Here is a 25,931-nt window from a genome sequence, read left to right as displayed (position 1 = left end):
AGATTTGAAGTATGGTGTCTACTGACTGTGTATTGCTATGCATCAGTTTTGCACCATCATAAAGTCAAAAAATCTTTCAGTCACCAGAGTAAGTCAGGGACTCTCTATAAACCTACACGCCTATTGTTTATTTGCCCACCATAGGCAATATTCATTTTGTTTGGGGAAAAAAAAAGAAAAAGATTCCACTTTCTTTTTTAAATTTTCCTTGATTCAGCATTCTATTTCTTTAGTCCATTATTACTTTTATCTAAAAACCCTTTATCTTATTCGTTTTTACTGTTGATGGGTATTTGGATAATTTTGATTTGGAGACTGTCGTTCACGGTGCTGCCTTGCGCAGTCTGGAACTTGTCTTGGTGCCCGGACCTCACGTTTCGTTGAGTGTATACACTTAGGAGTTAAAATCGGTGTGCTTATTACCAGTCCTTCACCTGGCTGTTCTAAATTACAGGGGTACCTGTGCTGTAAGTGTAGAAGTTCCATAGCCTTAGCAATAGTTGATATTGTTTGTTTCATTTTAGCCATTCTGATGGATGTATAGTCATATCAAATTAGGGTTTAACTTTTATTTCTTTTTTGATTAATGAGGTCAAGCACCTTTCCATGCATCTATGGTTCTCTCTTTAGCCTTTTCTATGAAATGCTTTTCTAGATCTGTTGCCTATATTTCTACTGGATTTCTCTGTCTCCCCCCTCTCTCTCACAAATTTGTAGGTTTTTTTTTTAAATATATTCTCTACATGTAAGAACCCTTTACCAAAAACATAGGTTGCAGGTGCCTATTATGGCTTGCTTTCTTCACTCTGTGGTGTCTTTTTTTTTATTTTAGTATCATTAATGTTCACTTACATGAGCAACATTGTGGTTACTAGTCTCACCCCATCACCGAGTCCCCCCCACATACCCCATTACAGTCATTGTCCATCAGCATAGTAAGATGCTGTAGAATCACTACTTGTCTTCTCTGTGCTCTACTGCCTTCCCCATGCTCCCCCACTTCATTATGTGTGCCAATCGTAATGCACCTTTTTCCCCTTTATCCCCTCCCTTCCCACCCATCCTCCCCAGTCCCTTTCCCTTTGGTACCTGTTAGTCTGTGGAGTATAAGAACAAAGCAAAAACTGAAGGAACAAAACAGCAGCAGACTCACTCTGTGGTGTCTTTTGATGGACAGTTACTTTTAAGGCAGTGCAATTTATCAGTCTTTTCATTTATAGATACTGCTTTTGTGTCCTGTTGAATATATCTTTCCCTATCCCACAATCATGAACATACTCTTCTTTGTTATTTTTGAGAAGTCTTATTATTTCTTTCATTCATTTTTAAATCTATAATCAGTGGGGAATTTATTTTTTTCTGCCTTGTAAACAGAAAAATTGGAGGTCCAATTCATTTTTTCATGTTTATGTACATTTGACCCAGCATCATTTATTTTTTCAAAATAAGAAAAATGGTAATTTTACATCTTTTTCAATTTGTGTGTTTTTATTCCCTTTTCTTGCTGGACTCCACTGGCTACAGTGTTAAAAAGAAACGATGAGAACAGATGTCCTTGCCATCTTCCCAGTCTTGGGTAAAAAGCATTCTGTCTTTTGCCATTAAATATGATGTTGCATCTAAGTTTTCCATCGATTTCCTTTGTCGGGTTGAAGAAGTTCCCTTCTGTTCCTAATGTTCTGAGAGTTGTTCATATCTGAGAGATAAATCTCTTCTCCTTTATTCTGTTAAATGGTGAATTACACTGATGGATTTTTTAATATTAAATCAAGCTTACATTGTTGGGATAAGCTCCTTTGATCAAGATACATTATCCTTTGTATATTTTGCTAGATTTAATTTGCTGATATTTTCTAAAGCATTAAAAAAATATTAACATTAAATATTAAAATATTTTTGCATCTCTGTTCATGAGGGTTATTGGTCTCTCTTTTTCTTTCATTGGGTAATGTCTATGTAATCATAGTTTCAGAATAGTGCTAGTCTTATAAAATGAGTTAGGAAGTGTTTCCTGCCTCTCTGCCTCTAAAAAAAAGTGTTTTACAAAACACTTACTATTATTAACTTCTTATTATTAATGTTGTTATTACCATTCTTTCTCAGATATTTGAAATATAGTCATCTGGGCCTGGAGGTGTCTTTGTGGGAAGGTTTATAATTATAGATTCTATTTCTTTACATGATACAGAGCCCTTTAGGTTCAGTCATTCATACTAAGTCAGTCTTGATCATTTGCATCATTCAAGGAATTTATCAGTTTCATTGAAATAGATATATTGTCATAAATAATATTGTTCCTTTATTTTTTCCTTTACTGCCTATGGGATCTAGAGTGATGTTCCCTCTTTCATTCCAAACATTGGTAATTTATGTCTTCTCACCTATTTTCTTGATCATTCTGGCTAGAGTTTGTTAATTTTATTTATCTTTTCCAAGGATCAACATTTGATATAATTGATTTTTCTCAATTATGTATCCATTTTCTGTTTTACTGGTTTCCTTACTTATTTACACTCTTCTACCTACTTTGCTCTTCTTTAGCTTTTTAAAGTAGAAGCTCAGTTAACATATTTTAGAAGTGATTATAATGAACAACTTCAGACCAATAATTTGAAATCTTTGCTTTAATGGGTAATGTATTACTCAAGCTCTTACAAAAAATAACTAAAAACTCAAATTAGACATATAATTATAAAAGAAATTGAAGCAAAAGGTAAAATATACCATTAAAATAAAGGGAGATGGGGAGAAATTCCCAGGCTGTTCTCCAAGATTCTCAAGGGGAAGATAACCTCAATAGCTTAAATGATTCCAAAGAATAAAAAAATAAAAGAGGAAGTACTGTACAACTTATTCTGATGTTTGTATATCCTTAATACCCAAACTAAGTAAGAATTGTATGAAAAGGGCAAATTATTCACTGATTTCACTTGTGAAAATCAATACCAAGATAGGTAAAGGACAAACTCTACTTTTAAAAATGTCAACAGGTTCATTGCTGTAACCTCTCTTTTGTTCTTAATATTATTTATTTGTGCCTCTTCTTATTTCTTTGCCTTGCTCAGTCTTACCATTGGCTTTTCTGTGTTTTCTTTTTTTGAGAAACCTATTTTTGACTTTGATACTTTCAGCCTTGACTTTATTCTGTATTTTATTTTACTCATGTTTTGTACTTATGTCTTTTTCTTTCTTTATGTTTATTCTTTAATTTTTACCTCCTTTTTATTTTTACTCTGTACAAGTATTTTTAATGTCATTATTAGTGAAAAATTTAAACATACACACAGAAAGATTGCTGTAATAAACCTCTATGTAGCTGTCAACTAGTTTCCATAATCAGCAGTACATTGTCATCTTCTTTAATCTGTACTACCTCTTTCCAATTCTACTGTGCACTGCAAAGCAACGTCCAGGCACCATTCCATTTCATATGTAAATATTTCAGTTTGCATCTCTAACAGATAGGAACTCTTAAACCTAACCACCATTCCATCACCACACCAAACAAAATTAACAAAACTTCTTTAAATATCCACTGATACCCTGTCCTTATTGAAACAAGTGATACATCTCAAAAAAAAGGAGTCAATTTGCAAGAGGACCTAAACGGTACACTGCACTTGGTTATTGTGATTTTAGGATTCTTATTTTATAGCTGTCTATTTTATAGTTGTATTTTTACTAAGTGTCTACTAATACATCTTTCTGCCTTTTTATTTTAAACCTTTCAGTGTTGTCATGTTTTAGATATGCCTCTTATAAAAGGTTATAGATTTACTGTTTTTAAATCTAGTATCTGTCTCTAATTATTCTTTCATTTTAAAAAATGGAAACTCTTTAGAACTTTTAAAAAAATGAATATATTCTTATTCAAACAAAGTATTTTAGCCACAAATTAAATAAGGTCATTTTTATATGTAAGAAATTGTTGCCATTACAGAGCATATTGTAAATTATTGTATGCTTTTTTTTGCTTTAAGTAACAAGTGTGTCTACATTTATCATTCATTTCTTCCCCTAGATATTTATATATTTTAGACAATCATTATTTCTCCCACCTTTGAACTTTCTGTCTTAACTTTCAAGTTAAGGATTACATATATTTATCTTAGGCATTTTCTATCAAATTATTGACCCTTGGATCAATAGGCCACAAGTTTTGGTGTGACTTGTCTGTGTTTCCAGCCCCTAAAAGGACTAAGGATGAATTAAATTGTGTGATTCAGGATAACAATCCAAAACCAGACGCTTAGACCACTGCGGCATCCCTTCTGGCACATTGTAAAGCATGAAGTTGTAAATTCAGCAGATAATTGAAATTTAGATTTTAGATATGGGCACTGTAATAATATTTTGATATGCAGCATAATATTTAATAATATTTTGATATTTAGTATATATTTACATTTTACATTTGAATTATATGTAAAAGTTTCATTTTTTATATTCATACTAGGAATGAAATGTAACATTTTTTTCATTATTTTCTCATACTTCTAAACAACTTTGTTGAATTAATACAAATTTTTATCAGACATTCTTGTATATTATGTAAGACAATACATTCTAAAATAAGCTTTAAAATATGGTCAAAGTTGTCTACTGCCAAAAAGAACCTGGAGTGTTGAGAAACAAAGAAAGGTCAAATTTAATACCTTGTACAACTTGTGTTTATCCTGTTGTTAACACAGAACATATTGCTTTATTAGCCATATCACTTTGTTAGTAAGTGCAGATGACTATCACTCGGTATGGATTCTGGCCCTTCAAGTGAAGAAGAGCTGATCTAATTAATTATGACATTTCTAACCTCAATTAATTTGCTACTGCAGTGAAGACTTCAACAAAACCTACTGTTTTGTGTTTTTTTCCCTCCAGGTGACAGTAAATATTACAGAGCAGCTCTTTGGAAAGCCATATAGTGCAGGCTTATTTACATGACAAGAGCATTCTAAGTGGACTCTCCTGTGGCCTCTTTATTTTCCAGGAAAATGACATCGAATATGAGAGACAATAAACACGTGGTTTATGTGGGAGTAACTGCAGAAGCCTCTGTATGTATTTCCTCAGAGACCAAGACATCCAATTGCACTTAATCCTGCATGGTTTGAATTACCACTGTATCAGTTTTCTTTCAATTTTGAAAATTTTAGTTACCAGATCATATTTTGGTTATTTAATAGTTTTCTCATGTTTTTAAAGTAATTCATCCCTTGCTAAATTACATATTTCACTACATTAGAGATCTTCTAGGTCACTCCTGAAGTACTAGTCTTCACTCAAAATAGGGTCTGCTGCAATTATAAAACAAAAGGGACAGTTTAGGACCAGCCCATTGTTCCACCACCAGTGTAAAAGGCCTTGGATCAATAAGGCCACAAGTTTTGGTGTGACTTGTCTGTGTTTCCAGCCCCTATAAGGACTAGGGGTGAATTAAATTATTTGATTCAGGATAGCAATTCAAAACCAGATGTTTAGACCACTGCGGCATCCCTTCTGGCACATTGTAAAGCATGAAGTTGTAAATTCAGCAGATAATTGAAATTTAGATTTTAGATATGGGCATTGTTAGCAGCCCTCTTCTGGATTTCAATGCTTAGAGTCTTGGAAGTATACTTAAGAGTTCATATTAATGAGTTAAGCTTTTTTATTTTTTCTTGTGTGTGTGTGTTTTTTTAACTCTTCTTTGATGAAGAGAGTATTAATAATAAAAACAAATTAAAAGGGTCTAAAAAGAGTTTTAAACTTTTTGGTTTCTTTTAAATTTCAACTTAGCGTGCACACATACACACACACACACACACACATCCATTCCTCCATTAAAACTGTCATCATTTTGTCCATCATATCATGTACTTTTCATAAATCAGCTGCTTCAATTCTTCTTTTCATGCTAATCAAATTATAGTGGTCCTTGGGCTGAAGTGGAATCATGCTACTATTTTTTTTTATATAATCCTGGTGACCCTATAGGTAGCTTTTTTAAAAAGCCATCAACCATGCCATTTGGTCTCCTTTTTTTCTTGCTTTCTTCAGTATTATGGACAGAAAAGGAAATTTCTCCTTTTTTTCTTGATATCTTCAGTATTATGGACAAAAATGGTTATATTTTAATAGGTTATTTATACTTTATAACTCATCTTTTTGTAATGAGATTGAGTAATAAAAGAGATATAGTTAAGAATTTGTTAAAATGACAGTGTTTTATCCAAAAATAGGTAAAGAAAAAGTGGAAGTCTGTGAAAAGTGGCGGTTTGAAAAGACACCAACCTGAAATGAATTTCACTATGTTATCAGTGTTAATATTACATGTTTCAGATGGTAAAATATTACCACCAATGATAATATCATCAAAAACAAAACAAAACAAAGCAAAAGGACTCTACCAGCTTCAAAGTGATATTGATCAGAATAGCTATTCAGGGTAGGAGCGGGCAGAATGGGTCTGGTATCATTCCACGTGGATATTGTATGTTGATTAGAATCCATACCTAAGAAGTTCCTAAAGCATGGCTTCAAATGTGACAGTACAATTATAGGGGACAATCAGGTTAAGCAACTATTCTAGTCCAGAGCAATTATAGATTGAGAACTGTTTTGTGCAGAGATGTCCAGATGAATGTGATTCTAAGAAACAGTCAAGTAAATGGCATCAGGCTTTAAAGAGTTTGCAGCTGCAAACCAAATGCCTACCAAGTTTTTGCTATGAGGCTGTAACTTGTGGGCACTCATCAGTAACAGACCCACCAAATGGCCATAGTTCCGAGTAACAGACCCAAACACTGAGAAGTCATCATTAGCACCCCTCTGGGACCAGCGGTAATGATAGAAACATACTCAGTGATGCATTTGACAATCGTACAGACTAAATTCCTTTACAGGGGAAGTTTAAATTTTGACAGAGTTTGAGCTTAAATGAGGAAATCAATTAAGATAGGACAAGTCCAGAGGCTTAACCATATGGAGGATTGAATTATTCATGTAGACAGGAATAAAATAAGTAAATTAGAATTTCTTTGTAAAATAATAGATGGAATGTGATAAGGTAGATTTGGAGAACGACTGAATTGTTTTGGGAAGTAATGGGAAAAAATCCACCAATTTTGCTCTTTCAAGCTATTTGGACCTTAACCTCAAAAATTCAGAGGAAGAGAACTGTGCTAATTAAAAACTGACCCTCAAGTTTCACTCTTATTTTAGGCCAAAAGTCTGACAATGGAGTGGGACAGATTCACATCACATTAATAAAAATGATTCCTGACTTTCATTCTTCCAATTCTTTTTTATATTTTTCTGCTGCCTGGTTTCAACTTCTGAGTGTTCGAAGGGAGGAAAGATCTTTTTTCCTCTACCCTTCGAGGACCAAGAATCAGCCTAATAAAAAAGACATATTAATAAAAGGAAAAACTGTGTCAACACACACACACACACACACACACACGAGTTTACAAAGAAAAATGTAGTTTAAAGAGATGGCCAGATGAGTGAGGTATATATATATGAATGAAGGGAAAGGGGGTTTAGAATTCTAAGCTTGGGAAGCAAGTTATAAGAAAGGAAGGGAAGAGCTGTCTTGTGCTGCAGGTGAGAGTTGTCTCCTGGAGTAGTTCCCTCCTTGGTAGGAAGACATCTTTACAAATGGAAATTTCCTTTATCAAAAGGGAAACTTAAACTGCATAGTTAGGGTAAGGTAAAGAGCTTCCCCTGTGCTTGCTGGTTCTCAATGGTCTTCCGCTCAAAATAATCCTTTTGCCAAAGTGGCATTTTCTGGTACCCTTCAGTGCCAGTATTGTGGACTTATATGAATAACTGCTGGCTTCAGAGTGCAAAGTATACAGAATGTTGTAAAACTTACGACGCCTCTTCTCTACAAGCTCCAAATTTTTGTGCACAGCCATAGAACCATGTGTTGTCATGATGGGCACACCTAACCACCTGATCAGGGAGAGCGCGGTGAGCCCCAGCTGTATACCCTGGCTCCTTTCAGGTCCATAGCACTTCAGCCTGCTGCTGGATCCCAACCAGTCAATTGTTAGGCATTTCTCACTCTGATGAGATGACAAACCTGAGCCTGGAATCTCATGGATTCTGCATTTACTACAACAGAGATTAAGACTGAGTTCTTTATTTGTTCACATTTTTTTGCATGCAGTGGATGTCCTATCTACCCATTGCCCTCTCCCTATGCATGTACCTCAGTCTTAAAGAATGAGTAAAAACCAGGCTTTTCTTTATTGTCACATTTGCAATTTGATCGTTCCTTGAATAAGGTCACCCACAGAAAAGTAACCTATATGTTTGAATATATAGACCGGTTATTTTTGTTTCCTGTTGACATTTCCTTCAGAAGAGCTGTTAAATACAGTAGTTTTAATCTGCTGTGATTGTTGCACAAGTGAAGAGATCATTTGCTGTATTTTGTTGAGGCATATCACTTGAGTGCCCTTACCCAGAAATATTTCCTTTGTAATAAGAAGAAAGGGGTTTACCACTCAGTTAAAAAAATATATATACCCCAGTAACTATGGCCATTTGGTGGATCTTGATGGGATTTAAAGATTAATCCAGAGATACCATTTGGATGAAATCATCACTGTCTAAAATAAAAATTGTTCTCAAAATGTGAATGAAGCAATCTAACTAGAGAAAACTTATCTGTCAGGAAGTGTGTACTTTTCTATACAACCCTGGGAGTTTATTAAAAGTGTGACATTACATCACTGATTAGACATGGCTGAGGACTGGGTGACAGTGTTGTGGCTGAAAGCTTAACAGAAATTGAATAAAAAGAAAAACTATTTTGTTCAGGCCAAGAGAAGTTTTGATTAGAAAGATTTCTTATTTTTCATTTGGGACTCCGTTTTGTTGTGTCATAGAGCATTGAATAAGTGATCCATTATAGATATGAAAATAACTGCTGCTTTTTTTAACCATTACTCTCTATTATAGTCATCACTTATTAAAAATGTAGTTCAAGGAACATTCAAATATTTATAAGTATTAATAAATCAACATTTTGCTGAGTGACTGGAAAAATAGTCTCTCTTTGGTTTCCTTCTGCAATTATGAAGGAGTGCCTTGGCTTACATTTCTTTGGGAGGGAATGTAGGGGTACAGTCTGGTTCACAGTAAGACAACAGGCTGGGTCGATTGGTTTGTTCACTGATTCATTAATTTAATAAACATGAGTTCCACTATAGGCTCAGCTGATAAATACTCAAGCAGAAGACCTAGGGTAGATTGCCATGACGTGCTTTCTTCCAGCTTTTTAAGCTGGAAGCCATGTCAGTCTTCATGAGGATTACAGACGACAATTATCAGACAACATTTACTTGAGTGTAGGTACTATATTCTGGAAGCCTAGTGAAGGCAAAGATGTGAGAAAAATGGCAATGATGTGCTTGCTATGTGGAAAGGATTGGCCCAGTGATTTGGGGAAGTTCTTTGTGAAGCTGGTTTGTAGCTCTTACGTAAGAGAAATCAGAATTTACATCTGCCAATTCCATCCTCTAGTGGCTTTCATTACTTAAATTTCTTGTCCTACAGAATTGCCCCCACTAACTATGGCCATTTGGTGGATCTTGATGGGACTTAAAGATTAATTTAGAGATGCCATTTGGATGAAATCATCACTGTCTAAAATAAAAGTTGTTCTCAAAATGTGAATTAAGAAACCTAACTAGTCTTTGCCACATGCTTCTGGTAAATTGCTCAGGGTGGGAGTCAGAGGAAGAGATTTAAGCACGCGAGGCCAGAATCTGTCAATTCCAGAATAGCCAACAAATAAGCTGGTAGTCAGGAACATCAGACCTTTAGTACAAAGATTTAACATTTGAAATTTCATATATACTGCATGTAAGCCAGAGGTCCAGAGCATGTAATGATTTGTAATTTTGCTGCAGTGCAATGTGAGTCACTGACACTGGGAAGTTCACATGCAGGAGTGATTTCTCTTGCCAAAGAGGCTTCAGAAAAGATCGCATTTGCTGATAATTTTGAAGGGATGTTCATACTGCGCCTGTCCTCACCCTGGAGGTTCTTAGAAACTAGAGGAGCAGCGTCGTCAGAGGAATACCCTCCCTCACCCACCCAGGCTTTTTATCTGTAGCAGCTCCCACCAGGCCAGTTCAGATATTGTCCCATGTGGCAATCACTCTTTGTGGAAACATTATCATTTCTGTACTACAAGTATCTTGTGAGTCTGTCAAAGATAAGGGCTTGGATTAGCATCCAGGTATCTGTTCTTAATCTTGAGATCGTAGTTGAGATTGGGGAGTTTGCAAAGCCCTAAGGCTTTATGTAGAATTCTGTGTGTATGTGTTTATGAATATCTGTATTAGGAGAGGAACCATTACTATCATTAGTTTTGCAGATGAGATTGTAATAAAGAAAAAATCTTTACATGGAGAATGGTTCATTTCTGTTTGCCTATTTGCTTGTACCTGCTATTAAGCCTGGAAAAGGGTCATGCTGGGATCTGCTGATGCTCAGTTGAGTTGAATTATGGAATAGTGGAGAGGCCAGTCACTCCCTTATTTCTCTCCAGCCTCTTTGTTCTCCCCTCTCTCTGGAATGAGCTCATTAAAGTAAAGAGTATAAATGTTTTTATACCCAGGGCTTATCAAGTATCTGGCACAAAGGGGACCCTTAATAAGTGTTTGTGAATTGTATGAATCCTGTTTGGATCATGGGTTTGCTAACCTTGAGCTAGTATTTCATTCAATATGTTTTGATCCCCAAGAATATCGCCTTGGTGAGCAGTGAGGACCTAGCTTAGAGCCCCCCCATGGTTTCCTCTGTGTGATTTTGCTTTCGGTTAGTTTCTGAAAGAAGAGCAAGAAGGTACTGAGTGTAGTCAAGGTGTAGTTTGCTGTGGAAGTGGAAGCCGACCAGGATGAGAGCGAGAGACCAGGCAGAAGAGGGGAAAAGACAGATACATAGATTAAAATGATGGGACAGGAGGGCATGCTGGAGGACCAAGACGGGGACAGAGAGGGGACGACGGCGGCGGGGGTGGTGAAGCAGGACACTGCCGGTACCAAAGGAGGAACCAGGGAATCTCAGTCTGGAAACAGCTCTAGGATGTGGCTTGGTAGCAGGAGCACCTCCTACTTAGAGAGCTGCTGAAGAACTGTTTTCACTGGAGAAAATCAGCATTCATTTAAATCAAGGTTGTGGAGAGAGTACTTGAAGACATTCTTGGAGTTTTGGGGCATTCTCAAAAACAGTGGAGGTGAAGTTACCATGTACTGTGAACCACTGAAGGGTAAGGAGGTGTCCAAAGAGGGGAAACAATGGGAGAAGACAATTGACCACAGAGGTTTTTTCACCTTGATCTGTGTTTAAATGAGATAACTGGAATAAGAGTGGAACACTGAACACAAGTTCCAAAATGGTTTTGCTGCAATGGTGGGGGCTTGCTCAGAGTCCTGCCCCTGGGGAAGGTCCCCGCCATGCCCAGTAGTCTGGAGGTTCAGGATGTGGAGGTTTCAGCAGGCAGGGTTCCTTTCCCAGCTGACAAGAGCCTGACTCACTCAAGCTTCCAGCAACCGTGGAACTTAGATGGTTTTAATATTGGTTTCGATATATTTTATGAATAATGAAAGTCATTTTAAATTACAGTATAATAAATAAAATATAAAAGCATATATAAGGAAACATAACCAGCCAGGCACAAATCGGTGCATTCTTTTACTTCAATTATTCCAATCCATAAATAAAGATTAGCTTTCAATTCTACTTTAAATGCTCTTGCCAGAGATGCCCCTGGCAATGGTTCCAGCTAGCTTGCAGCTTTGAATGCAGAGATAGCGTTACATTCATCTTTAAATTCCCCCTATAGAGTGTAGCCTAAGATTCTGCACATTGCAGAGGGCTCATAACTGTTGGAATACATTTTTTCTGTGAAACGTTACCCAAGAGCCTTTCAGGGAAAGGGTTTCTTTATCTTGTAAATACCTCTGAAGCAGAATAGTTATCATTTTGAGGCCTGTGCTCTGTGATAGGTATACAAAGATAGAAAAGACACATTCCCTGCCTCAAGTATGTCAAAATCAATCAAGAGAGACAGACCTGCAAGGGAATCCTTGCCTACCTGCAGGTGAATGTCATTCTAGAGCTTTTGTGAGGCAAAGAAGTGGTCCGAGGAGAAAATGCCCATTCTGTTAAGGAATGGATGGATGTTTGCCAGGCAAGCCAGTGGTGTTCTAGACATCTGCTGTGCCTAGACATTTGTTGAGCATCTACTCCATGCCAAACATCATTCCAGGCTTTTGGGATATACATATGAGTGACCCAGAAACCACTGCCCTCATGGAGCTTGTCTCTTAGCTATTGATAGCTCAGCCACTGAGATCTCAGTAGAGCTGTGCTTCCCACCACCTCTCAACCACTGTAAACAGTTAAGTAGAAAACATTTGTATTTGAATAGAAATGCACGGGGGCTTCCTCACAGGATCAAAAGGTGCTGTGGCCTGGCTGTAGGCTATACTTCTGCCGAATCGCTTGCAACTCTCTGTTGTATTTCTATACCTAAAAAACACATACGAAAACAAACCTTGGAGACTGCTACCACTGACTACAGCTGTTCTCTGCAGTTCAGACCTCTGCACCTTACTTAAAGCTGGTACACATGCTGTTAAAACCTGAGACAGTGCAGCTGGCTCTTGGTCACCCCTCTTCTTTACACCATGCAGTACTTTTGCCTCTCCTGCTGTTCTTCATTGTTACCTAGGTCCTGGTAAGGATCGCTTCAAGTGTATCTTCGGTTGTCTGAAAAACTCCTTCCCCAAATTGTCTATTTTCAGTAGGTCTTATAAAGTAAGTGAGTGAAATGGGTTTTGAAACCAGAGGCTTCTAATAAAGGTGTCATGAAGTGAAATGCAAGAATGATAAAGTGAATGGCAAAATGACTGTGTGGGAAGGTAAATGGAGGTCACAGGAGAGAAACAAGTGCACACACATGGCAGGGTGAGGGCAATTTGCGGCTGGAGGAGAAGGGAGTGGAATGCCTACAGACTGCAGGCAATAGGAAAAGCTTTTTAAAAGTCCTTGACCATGCCTTATTCTTGAACAAAGATGAGTTTTAAACTGGGTTCTCCATCTGATAATTATAAAGGCTTTTTTCATATACTTTTGGCCTCCTGTATTTTGATAAGTTTTTGAAAGCTACTACTAAGCTAAGCATACATGTAATCCCTGTGCCTTTTTTTCCCTCCCTAAAATAAGTCCTCATGTATATGGTCTGTGGATTCAAATATTTCTCAGCCCATTTTCATAGTGAAAGTTTTCACAGTAAAGACCAGCAGGGATGTGCCTCTGCCAGCATGAGGGAAATGCCCTTACAAATAAAAAGTATTCCTTTTAATAATGTGTCCTTTTATCTTTACACTCTCCTAACCAAACCTGGAATTTATACAGCTTCACTTAAATGCATGTGGTATATTTACGAAAGTCAAACTTGATTGAAATATATTTCAGTCAGTGAAATGAAAATGGTTAAGTTAGAAATTTTTCTAATCGCTGCAGTATCCTGACTTCCTCATGTCTTTTTATATTTACCAGCTTTAGGTGATGGTTTGTAAGTTACACATGAGGCCCTAGTGCCATCAAACTGTCCATTTTGACAGACCTCTCTTCTTATTTGAGAAGATGGGGTAGTTTAAATGGAGAGATTAAATGGAAGAGAAGCAGATGTTTACAATACCTTTGATCATATGTTTTATGGTAGGAGCATGATCAGAAGCAGACCCTTATGGGAAAGGCGACTGTGTTGTTCAATATCTAATCCCTTTTATTAACAAACAGCATGATCTTGGTGCACCTCATCATTGGGCTCAAGTGGTTTTGAAGTATTTAATAACATAGAGAGCTAGGGAAAATTAACTGTTACAGGGTGGGGGAAACAATCCAGTTATAAATTGAAGTAGTCACTATCAATGTTTGTGTCAGTCTTGCATTTGAAAAAAAAATGTGTTTTCCACTTTTTTTTTAGCAAATTTTATCTGAGTATGAGTAAGAAATAGTGGACATTAAAATCAGGGCTGCAGAATTGCCTTGTTGAACTTTGAACTTCTAAGGATTTTAAAGCAGCCTTTCATTGAAAGTGTTTGCTTTGGGAAACAACTTACCCACTGGTGTGGGTCTTAGGTTGAAAGATCAGCTGAGCAGATGCTGCTGATCTTGACATCAGTTATGATATTCATTCTTGATACCTAGATGAGATTAGTCATTGTGTCTGGTCCACTCAGGACTCTCAAACAAAACAGAATTTGCCCGCCTCCCTCACCTTTCCTTAAACTCCCAGCTGTGTTTTGACTGTCTGGTGTCAGGTTTAATGAAGACCACTTACACATGTCTACCAAACACACACAAAAAGCCCCCAGCAGGTAAAATATGGAAAGGGTATATATTTTGAAAAACTTATTAAAAAACATTTGTGTTCTAAAATCTAAATCAAATTATAGGGAAACCTTCACATTGAATTCCAACTGTGCTAATTATTAGCAATAAGGAAAGGAAATATCTCAAAAAAAGATCATAGAAAATAAAAAGAAAGCTAATGAGGTATAAGGGACAGTTTTATTTCAAGTACACTTTCCCTCAGGCTAGAGATTTATTCCTAAAAAAGTTATTTAAATTCAGTATGTTAAGAAAGAATAAAATTATATATTGCTATGAGAGTTTGCTTCTCAAGGGAAGCTTTCCAAGAAAATATTTGTTCAAATGAATAATCATCCCTTAATTGATCTCTTGAAAAATAAGTGTTTCTGCAGTGACGGCTTACCTTGTCTTACTGTTTGGTGTCCCATCACTAAGTCCTGGAACATTTTATAGCTGGAATGGAAACAGAAATCTTGTCCCCATTCTACAGATAATGAAAGAGAGGGCGAGGAGGTACCAGTGTCTGGTCCTCAGGCAAAGTGATGAGAGAATTTTCATTGGAACCTGTGTCTCCTTTATCTTAGGCTAGAGATAAAATTTCCACCAAACCTTGGTTTCTCCCTTTAAAATTTGGTTTTATTAAACCTATTAAAACATGCAGCATCTCTTAAGTACAAACCAAGAGAAGGTGTGTGCAGAGAGTCCAAGTGTGCTGAGAGTCAGTGGAATGTGGCCTGCGCAGCGTACCCCCCACAACGGCGTGATCCCTGTGAGGCAGTCAGCTGGAAGACTGCTGATGGGCAGTGCATTTTACAAGGTCCAGAATTAGTTAAACCTAGTCCAGTTTTACTCCATATGCATTCAACTTACCCTGTATCTTAGCAGTGTGCACACACCGCACAAGCCCAGGTTTGGGGCTAGATTATTTATGGTCTAATTATTTGTATTTCAAAAAAATACCTTCTAATTTAAAAAGTCCAATTATTAGGGTTCAATGTCTGGAATAACGAAACACTACAATTTTTTTCATGTAAACCATTTCTTTTAATGTTTCGTGATCTGACATTGTTTCCTTACCCTATCTGCCAAAAATCAGTAGCTAAGAAACATTGCAAGATAAATAACACTTCGCATACTTGCATGTAAACCTCAATCTTAGGAGACACAGGTCCTAAGTAATCTTTGTTCTTTCTTTGAACTTCATTTTCACCTTGGACAAGACATGAATCTTTTTGTCCATGAATATGTCCATGGATAAAATAGAAATAAGAATGCCAAGAAATTATTTAGGGTTGTCATGAATATGCATCTAGTTATACGTGAAATGTTTTGAGATCTTTGAAAGGAAGGTAAAGTATATCCAAGACATTTTATACTTTTTGTTAATGTCAAGGAAAAAAAAAGGACCCATAAAATAAATAATGGGGTCAGTATTCCTTAAGTTAGCGATGATTTACCATGGTACACAGAAAGAGAACTGCATGGAAGTGAGATTCCTGCATCCTGGCATTGTAATCATCACCACTGTAAGCAACACAGGGTGGTCACCTCGCTCTGTCGCTATCAGTTTCCTAAGGTATAAAATGAGTGGCCTAGATGAGTTCCTCAGCATCATTCTTCCTAGGGCTTTGTTAACACTGTTGAGGATGTCTGGAGGTGTGCACCAGTTACTGTGTGGCAGCGTTTTCCAAAGTGTGGTTCCTTGCTTAGCATCGCGGGGAACTTGTTAGAAATGCATATTCACAGGCCTGACCCTAAGCTTACTGCATCAGAAGCTCTGGTGGGCCCCAGTGAACCAGAAAATTCTGGTGCCAGGAAATTCTGATCTATACTAAAGTTTGAGGACCTCTGTTAAAAGTAAAATAAATAAAGCCCTTTTTCTTCAGAGATTTATAACTTAGCACTTTTCAAATCTCTAATAGTCTTGCCAATTTCTACATATATGGATAAGCAATCTGATATGTATTATATAGAATATATTTATTTACTATTTACATAATATACTTTCTATATATAATTTATTTTAAAATAGCCTATTTTCATATTTTTATATGGTATTTTAAAATTAATTGTGGACATATTGAATTGCTAGTACTGAAACATTTGGGGTAATATCTATGAAACCAGTTGAAAAACTTCCCATGGTGAGTTATCTCCCAGGGCATGAAAAACATTAGGTCAAGCTTGAGTAATAATGCTTAACCACCTTAAATGTATATCCATTTCATATGTGTGCTTATCAAATATAACTATTTTTTACTTCAGCACAGATACTCCTGTTCTAAAAAGTAAAAACGCATATCCTGAAATAATACCCAGAATTTGAATTTAAAAATTTACATTATGTTTATGTATGAATACCAGGCACATAACCCAACATTCGAATCTTCTCTATATAATTTTTCTGTTACTCTCATTCTAAAACCCATTTCAAAAGAAACTTGCAGTTGGCTTTCCAAAATGCAAGTCTTGTTATAATATTCACCTGAACTTTTGAAACATAACTCAATTGCAGCTAAAATTTCGTGGGCAAGTGGCTTCAAATGTGGCTAAAATGTATTGAAGGGAAAAGAAATCAAAGCCGTGTATTTTCAGCTATAAGACAAAGGCAGATGTCTGTTGATAATGGGATAGCTATTTTAGTTCTTATCTGAGAGATGAAAAACTGTACTGTTCAACTGTTTTAAATTGTTTTATAGCTATGGTCAACTACGGAAAACCAGTGAAAATTAGGGTAGCAATTTTCGTCCAAAAAGTTTTATCAAGACTGTTAAGTTTATTTGGAGATGAGTATCTTAATGAGGCTACATAATGAATACACTTTTCTGGATGAAATCAGGAACTTACACCAACTGAGAAATATGAAACGATAGCCTGGTGCCAGCTCCGTGGTCGCCGTGGCGTGCGGGGGCCGCCTGCGCGTGGTCCCTCCCGTGCAGCCTGCGAGGGCTCGCAGTTGCTCGCACTGGTGCTAACTAAATGTAAACACCTTTACTTTCCAGCTGCTGCTAATTGGTTTGGGAATATTTATGTAAGTGTTGATTTTAAAGCTAAAAATAGTGCAGTGATGTTTAAATCCAACTCATTCTGGCTGTCAGAAATGCTCCTGTGATCCTGAAAGTGTTGCTAAAAATACTTGCTTTTTAAAAATTGTAGTAATTAAACTTGTCTGTTGTGAGAGCCACATATGATATGTTCTCTGCTCTGATGAAAGAGGTAAAGAACAAGCTTCTCAAAGGTCTCTGCCTGCTTGGTAAGGCATGACCTCCTGCTGAACTCTATTAGAGAGCAAAGGATTGTAATGTGGGCAAAAAGAGAGAAAATACACTTAGAAATAGCTTTATACCTTTATATTCTATAAATAAATAGACTGTGCAGCTGACCACATCCCTCTCATTTTTAGTTAACATTAGAAATAAAATTATAATGATTTTATTAATAAAATTAAATGTAGAACTTCCCAAACTGTGTGCCCTCCAGAGGCAAGTTTGAGGATTTGAAATTACAAAATTAATGTATCTCATATCTAAAGTTGAAGAAATAAAGTGGCTGTTCAGTTTTTTATACTTCTTGTTCTTCATAATCAGATTATTTTTGCCCTTTTATTTCCAAGCTTAAAAGTCATGATTTTACATATTTTTCTCAAAGTTATTTAAATAAGCTCTGAGAAAAAATACTGTTTCCATTTTTAGATATGTGTGATTTCGTGACTCTTCCTTTCACCATTCATATCACCAGAATATAAAAGCTGGAATGCTGTTAAATTATTGCTTGTCAATTATTTTGTGATTTTTGAAAAAAGTGATTTTATGTGCCCTGTGAAGAAATAAGCTGCCCTTGTCTATAAGTCTTGAAGCACTGTGTTGCCACAGTGCTGCTGAAGTCAGTTTGGAATCGGTTTTCTGTCCTTGTAGGATGCCCTAAGCAACTGTCTGCCTGCCCCATCTATAGAGAATATCAAAGAATTGTTACTGCACCATACAGCAATGATTTTGGCAAGTGACAAGCACTGCCCATTAGTTGAGATGATAAACTGTAGTTACTGCCTTTTTTGATACCTGTCGCAAAGCAGTTTCATAATTACCTTTAAAATAGTAGCTTTCTTCTTAGAAATAATGCATCTGTGAATGTGTGTGTTCTTTTTTGTCTGTACTTATTGCCATGACTGCTGTAAAACTGTACTCAGTTCAGAATTGTCCTTAAGTAGATTATCACATTGCAACTGGTCCAATATTGCTTTCAAATTCTAATTGACGTTACTATATAACTTGGAGCATTAAGTACAATGTTGACATAAATAGAACCTTTACTTACCATCTAACTAGAACTAGAAAACAAGTCCTTTTAACCTGACAGAATGTTAATTTGAATGAGGAAGCTTGCTACTGCCTTACCTTGCAAGGGATAAATGAGAAAATTCCACTTGGAGTACGGAGCAAAGAGGCAAAAATAATGAAAACTTTAAAATAAATATCCCAGTTTTTTTCTTTGATATCTTGAGGTTGTATATCCATGCAGAAACACAAATCCAAAAAGAATATTTATTTTAATTAACTGCCATTGTTAACTGTTCATGGATTAGAAGGCTTTATATTAAGACAGTAATAAATACTGTCTAAATTGATTTACAGATTCAGTACAATCCTTATCTAAACCCAGCTAGCTTTTCTTTTGCAGAAATTAATGCTCTGATTCTAAAATTCATATGCAAATGCAAAGGACCCAGAATAAGTAAAACAAACTTAAAAAAGAACAAATTTGAAGAACTCTCACTCCTTGATTTCAAAACTTAGTAGAAAGCTACAATAATCAAGATCATGTAGTACTGGCTTCATGATAAAAACACAGATCAATAGAGTACAGTTAAGAGTCCAGAAATAAATCCTTCTATTTTTGGTCAATTCATTTTTTGTAAAGGTGTAAGACTACTTAATGGGGAAATAATGTATGTGGATACCTAACTAGATATCCACATACAAAGAATGAATACACCATATGCAAAAAAGTACCTCAAAATGGTAATAGACCTAGATAGAACAGCTAACACTATAAAACTCTTAGAACAAAATATAGGGGTAAATCTTGGTGACCTTATAGTAGGCAATGTTTCCTAGATACAACACCAAAAAACACAAGCAACAACAAAAACACAGATAACTTCATTAAAAGCAAAAACTTTTGTGCTTCAAAGAGTACATCCATCACAGACTGAAAACATAGCCCATAGGATGGGAGAAAATATTTGCAAATCATTTATCTAAGGCATTTGTATACAGAATATTTGAAGAATTGTTACAACACAATAATGAGAAGACAAGCATTTCTCCAAAGATACATACATGTCCAATAATCAAATGAAAAGATGCTCAGCCTCAGTCATTAGGGAAATGCAAATCATTAATTATTAGGGATATTCAAAACAAAACCACTTCACACCAGCTATGATTGTTAATTTTTTTAAGAAAAATAGCGAGTACAATAATGAGAGGATTCAGAGAAATTGGCACCCTCATATATTGCTGATGGGAATGTAAAATTGTACAGCACTTTGGAAATAGTATAGCAGTTCCTTAAAATGTTAAAATGCAGAGTTACCATATGACCCAAAAATTCCATTCCTGAGTATATACCCAAGAGAATAATTGAAAACATGCCCCCATAAAACCTTCCCATTATTAGCAACATTATATCACAATTGAACATTATTTCAAATGTTCATAGCAGCATTATTTATAATCAGCAGTGGTGGACTCAACCCAGAATCTCATGATGGGTGTTTGATGAATGGGTAAACAAAATAATGATATATCCATATGATGGAATATTATCTGGCCATAAAATGGAATGAAATACTGATAGATGCTACCATATAGATGAGCCTTGAGAATATCATGCTAAGTGATAGAAGCCACATATTTTATGATTTTGTTTATATAAAATTTTCAGAACAGGTAAATTCTTAGAGACAGAAAGTAGATTAATGATTGCCAGGGCCTCTGACCATCAGGGAGAATGGGGAGTGGTGGCTAATGGGCATGGGGTTTCTTTTGGGGGTTTTAAATTATTCTAAAATTAGTGGTGATGGTTGCAAAATTCTGTCAATAAGCTGAAAGAGATTGAATTTCACTTTTTAAAAGGTTTATTTAATGTAATGTGATTTATATCTTAATAAAGCTTTTACTAAAAAAAAGAAAAAGTGGGTCTGAAAGCCCCATTGTAGCTACAGCCCTGAGTCATCTTGACTGCAATGTCATGAGGTAGTCCCCCCAGCCAAGTTACCTTTAAATCTCTTGGCTCACAGAAACTATAGGAGATAATGTTTATTTTTTTATCCACTTAATTTTGGGATGATTTATTACAGAGTGTAAAGAAATTAATACAATGCCGTTTGCCTCATTTATCCATTAACATTCATTAAATGAACTCAGTGTGTGGCACACTTAATGTATAGAGGGATGGACAGCCCCTCCCCTACACAGGGCTCCCTCTTCTGTGGAAAGATAAAAAGATAAGAAATTTAGTGGTTTTGACATAAACACAGTCATCAAATCTTGCCACATGTGTGATAGTCACAAGTTCAAATATTTTGTTTAGCTGTCTACCTAAGAATTTTTGTGACCTTCCCAACCCTTGTGCCCTTTCCCTGTGAGCATATATTAAGTCCTTCATCATAATATGAATATTCAAAAGCTTCCAAAGATATTCCATCTTTTAAGATTTGGTGCTGTAAACTAAAAAGTGTTCTCTAACTTTATGGATTTTCTTTGCTTTATCCCTGTGGAGAGGAGAAAAAAACAAAATCCAGTCCTTCACAAAAACCAGCAAGCCCTATGTGAAATATTGCTGTTCTTAGAACCCGACACTCCTTAAGATCGATTCACAATGGCAAACTGCTTGATTTGTGGCAATGTGTCTTGTTTTTGTCAGGATCATAGACTAACTTGGTTATGTGCAACCTGTTAACTCATTTCTTTGTGGTTGAGATGGTACCTTCAGAGCCATGCATGCTCTGTTTACAGGTGTGGTTTTGATCACTGGTATTTTTCCACATGGTTTGTTGTTTCAGTGAAACCTGAGTCTATAACTAACACTACTTATTTGTGACTGCTCCCAAAGAGTGGTGTATCCGCAGAATTCCTCTTAAAAAACAGCCCCACAGCCTAACGGAGATCTGGCGCCTCACGTACGTGAGCCCTAGTCAGGCTTGCTTTCTGGAATCCCTCCTTTCCCCTGTGGACCCTCCTCTCCCCTGCGGACCCTCCTCTCCCCTGAGGACCCTCCTCTCCCCGTCGTGGAAGACAGGACTCCTCGGACCTCTTCCCTCTGTAGCGGGGGAGGGTTTACCATTGTAGAAATGAAACGGTTAATTTTCATGTCTCTGTCCTAAAAATCAAAGTCTTATGACAAAATAAGGACTCCAGATTTCTTTCCCTACAACATTCCTGTTACACTTTTGACAGAGGTCACCTTGCTAGGCAACTTTTTTTTTTTTTTACCAAGGATTTTATTTTCTTTATATTTTTAGTGTCACTGGGGGGTGCAAGGAAGTACAGTACATTAAAGCTGATACATCATCACCTGTCAGAAGCACCTTCCCTTTGGTACCTCTTTTCCATGCTGATTTAAAACACTCAGTCCCAAAACCCTATAGTTGAGTAGCAGGAAGCTAAATGATGTATTCCACAGCTCTTAACATATCGCCTTGTGTAAATGACACATTCAAGTATTTCAGAAACCGAACAACAGAGAAAAGAGCATCGAAAGCACTGAGAAGATTAATGCCTATTTCCAGTCTTCAGAGAAATTAAAGCATACCATATATATATCTGGAGTAACACCATTTAGTCTATCATGTTGAGACACTTTATTCAAGTTTTCAGTTCTTTATTCCAATGCAATAATATCCAAATGCTTATGAGTTTGTTTCACTACAGGATTCCACACAAAACATAGAAGATGGAGAAGTTATGAATGGTGTACAGACAGATCTACTGACATCGTCAAAAGCTAAGGATATATTAAGGTATTCTCTTTATGTGAATAAGAGTATTTTATTTACTTCAACTTAATATTTGTTCCATTAATAGTTCATAGTTGCTTTTTATTTTGTAGGAAAGATCAAGATAAGTAGAATATTTGAGTGAAGTCTATCCCAATTCTCAAATTATTACTCTTTTCTTTCGTTTTCTTTATATGGTATGAGCACTTCCTGACAAACATGTACAAATGAGCCTCAATCCTCCCAACCCTTCTGCAACCTCAATTTCCTAACTGCTTTTCTCTTCTCCTTGAACAACAGTTTAAAGAGAACATTTCAGATCTCATTGTGGTTGTTTTACTTTGATGTTAGTTAGCTCTTTGAATATTGTTTTGCATTGTGTTTTAAAAATCTTGAAATATTTTATCCTTCATGTATAAAATGAATCCCACCTCCCAACCAGGATTTTTCGGGTTTTTGCTCACATGTGCACCGGTACTTCCTTGGCTCGGCACTAGTTTCCTTTTCCACCCTGGCTAGTGCCTTGGTTCATATCGCAGCTCTGCTGCTTACTCGTTCTAAGCTTAGGCAAGTTGCTCATCTCTTTGCCTTAGTTTCCAGTTTGTAAAGAGAAGTAATAGTAAAACTTTTCTTCAGAGGGTGAATATGAGGATTAAATGAGTTAATAGGTGCACAGTACTTGGAAGAGTGCCTGGGTTAGAGTAAAGCCCCGTGATAACGAATCATCTCGTTATTATATCACTGTCCTCATCACCACCACCATCATCATTGTTGTCATTTTTTCTAAGTTGCTTCTGGTTTTGCGTATGGAAAGTAGTTCCATATTTAATAGATTGTTGGCTTCAGCACTAGAATGACGTTCATTCATTCATTCAGTCAGTGAACAAAGTCCTTTCATTCAGTCCATTTACTAATTGGTGCCAATCATTTCACATAGAATTAACTTTTAAAAAAATATATGATCAGCCTTTATCATACTGCTTTAAACTGCTTTACTCTGTGCATTTTCCTCAAGCTTATAATTTAGAGCCATATGACATAGTTACTCTTTATTGGGATTGCAACTTTGAATAATGAGCTACACAATATTAAAAATTTGGTATGGAAAATTTCCAGGGCACTGTCTTGTTAAAAGGTTGAAAAGATTTTTAGAGGTAGGCGTAATGAATATAATACTCATCTGTTTGCCTTTACTTTCATTTTTCTTTAATGTTAGCTTTTTTGAAAAGTTTGCTAGCATCTTGGCTAACTGTTATCTGGATAACTGTTATAGAATAAACAGTTGTTTAATTTATGTTTGTAGCTGCATGCTCAAATCAGCTAAACTTTCACCAAGTACAAGGAATTAAGAGAAATTTGAGTATAGGAATTAAAAAAAATAATGTTCTTCAATTGAAATACATGTATTTATATGTATGATTTGATTATCAAAAGTCTTTTGCATGTGTTTTTTACTATCATGTTTAGTAGGTTAAGGAATTATGATTCAGAACAATTAAATAATTATTAGAGGCCCAGTCTACATCCACCACTCTTGTCTCCAAATCCTTTGACTCCAGTGTTACCTGTCATGCGCACCTTCCCAGATTCCTTGGTGTTTTATTTCGTGCTACCTAACTACGGCTAGAAAACTTCATGTGGTGAGCACTAGTTGTAGAAGAAATCAGCTAAAATCAGTTTGAGGTCCAGTTCAGAAAGTAGAGAGAGTACAAACTCCAAGCATGTGTAGACTCTTGGGTACAGGGAGGATGAGAAAGATTTTAACAGCATGGAATGCACAGCTAACAAGGCATTGGAGCTTCAATTCTAGGAGAGGGCATTGGTTCTAGCTGTTTGGGGATGATGAAGAAACAATTGGAAAGACATTTGGAAGCACTAACAGCTAGGCCACATAGTACTCTTCTGTGGCAGGGGAGGTCTGATATCCCGCAGAGCTTGGCCCAAGCACAGGACTTTGGGCTTACTTCCTTGAAGGTGGCATAGAAGCTAAGTAAATTATTTATAGAACCCATCTCAAAATGTCTTGAACCAGTTCCTATATTTTTATTTCCCATAGTCACTGCTCAAGCCTTTGTTACATTTCAGTTAGACTATGGCAATGGCCTACTAATTCTTCTCTTGAGTATCAATCTTTCCTCATTCTAATGAATCCCACATATCACTGCTGGATAAAATTTTCTGAACTACAGCATTATCAAACCATTCCTTAGTTTCAAAACCTTTGATTTAGTTAAGTCCGAAGTTTGAACACTTCCTGTATAACTTTGGACTAATTACTTAATCTCTAAGAATGATTTTTCTTTCCCCCTATCTATGGAAAATAAGTATTATGATCACATAGATTATTCTGAAGATTAAATTAGATATATTATAGACAGTTGCACTTAGCACAATGCTAAATGAATGTATTATTAATATTATTAATATTATTTTAAACTGATCCCTAGATTATGAACTCTTCAAGCACTGGCCTTTGTTTTTTCCTTGCAGAACTTCCCCACTGGAACTACTCTATATTGAATTCAGGTGCATTAAGTGACTCCCACCATGTTTAACAACACATTCTTTGTTAGATTTTCGCTTAGTACTTTTGCATCAACAAGACATTTCACCATTAAGTAGACTTTGCCATCATCAGCAAACTCTTCCTGGAGGTTTCTCTCTGGAGTCCAGCTCTCATACTATTTATATGACACATCTAAATATCAGTCCCTAAAGAATACCAGCTAATACCTTAATCCTTTCTGTCCATCTATTATGACCCATTCTCTTCTCTTTGTCAGCAGTCCAATCACAAAGGAAATTGTTCCTCAATCCTACAGTATTGAAGGATTTTTTTTAGGTTCTGTTGAAGAAATCAGTTGAGAAAAAAAATTGAAAAGTTTGTGATAGATTATTCTCTTTTAATCTACAAGCTAAATTGTTCCCTCAGAAAGTTCTAATAATCATGAATAGCTAATAGTTATTGAGCCCATTGTATATGCCGTATACTGTTTTTATGGTGTATATGTGTTACATTGTATATTTTTTTTCTTTAAAACCAACAATTCTATTATTTCCTCATTGTCCAAATGAAGAAATTTATATTTTTGGTCTTAGTTTATGTAATTTACTCAGAAATGTGACTCAAAACCACCACTAGGATATTCTGTCTCTCCAACTTTGTAAGTTAAACATGATTTCCTTCTGGCACAAAGTACCTCCCCATTCCTGCCCTCAGTTCTCTCTCCCTTAGCTAAAGGAGCTGCCTATCACTGAGTTGAATAACCTTCATGTTCAAAATGCTATCCATTGGCTAGTGTGAAAAAATTAGACCTACAGCCACCTGAAGCTCCTGTGCATCCTCTCTCTCAAGAATTGCAATAGCCTCTGGGATGGAACCAAATGAAACACTTTTCATCTAGTTCTTGCAGATTAGCCATTCATGACAGGCTCATTTTTAACCTCTGATTCTGTACCTTCTCCCATTGTTTTGTCCTAAACTGATAGATAGGTAGTAGCAGCTGGTCCCAGTGATTATGTGAATCAATTTTGTCAGTTGGATCTTAGA

At 36.2% G+C, this 25,931-nt stretch overlaps 1 protein-coding gene across 10 annotated transcripts in view; it reads left to right on the top strand.

Moving 5' to 3' along the window:
• The window catches only part of PARD3B (par-3 family cell polarity regulator beta), a 1,156,296-nt gene that overhangs the window by 688,933 nt on the left and 441,432 nt on the right, over positions 1–25,931 (top strand). For all 10 annotated transcript variants that reach the window (XM_037009251.2, XM_037009249.2, XM_073218305.1 and 7 more), the window contains one exon: positions 22,317–22,405. In XM_037009251.2, the coding sequence (XP_036865146.2) occupies positions 22,317–22,405 (89 nt within the window). The remainder of the gene's footprint in view (positions 1–22,316; positions 22,406–25,931) is intronic.

The sequence above is a fragment of the Manis javanica genome, chromosome 12 (assembly GCF_040802235.1).
Source record: "Manis javanica isolate MJ-LG chromosome 12, MJ_LKY, whole genome shotgun sequence".
Taxonomy (NCBI): domain Eukaryota; kingdom Metazoa; phylum Chordata; class Mammalia; order Pholidota; family Manidae; genus Manis; species Manis javanica.
This window is presented reverse-complemented; position numbering and strand designations above follow the sequence as displayed.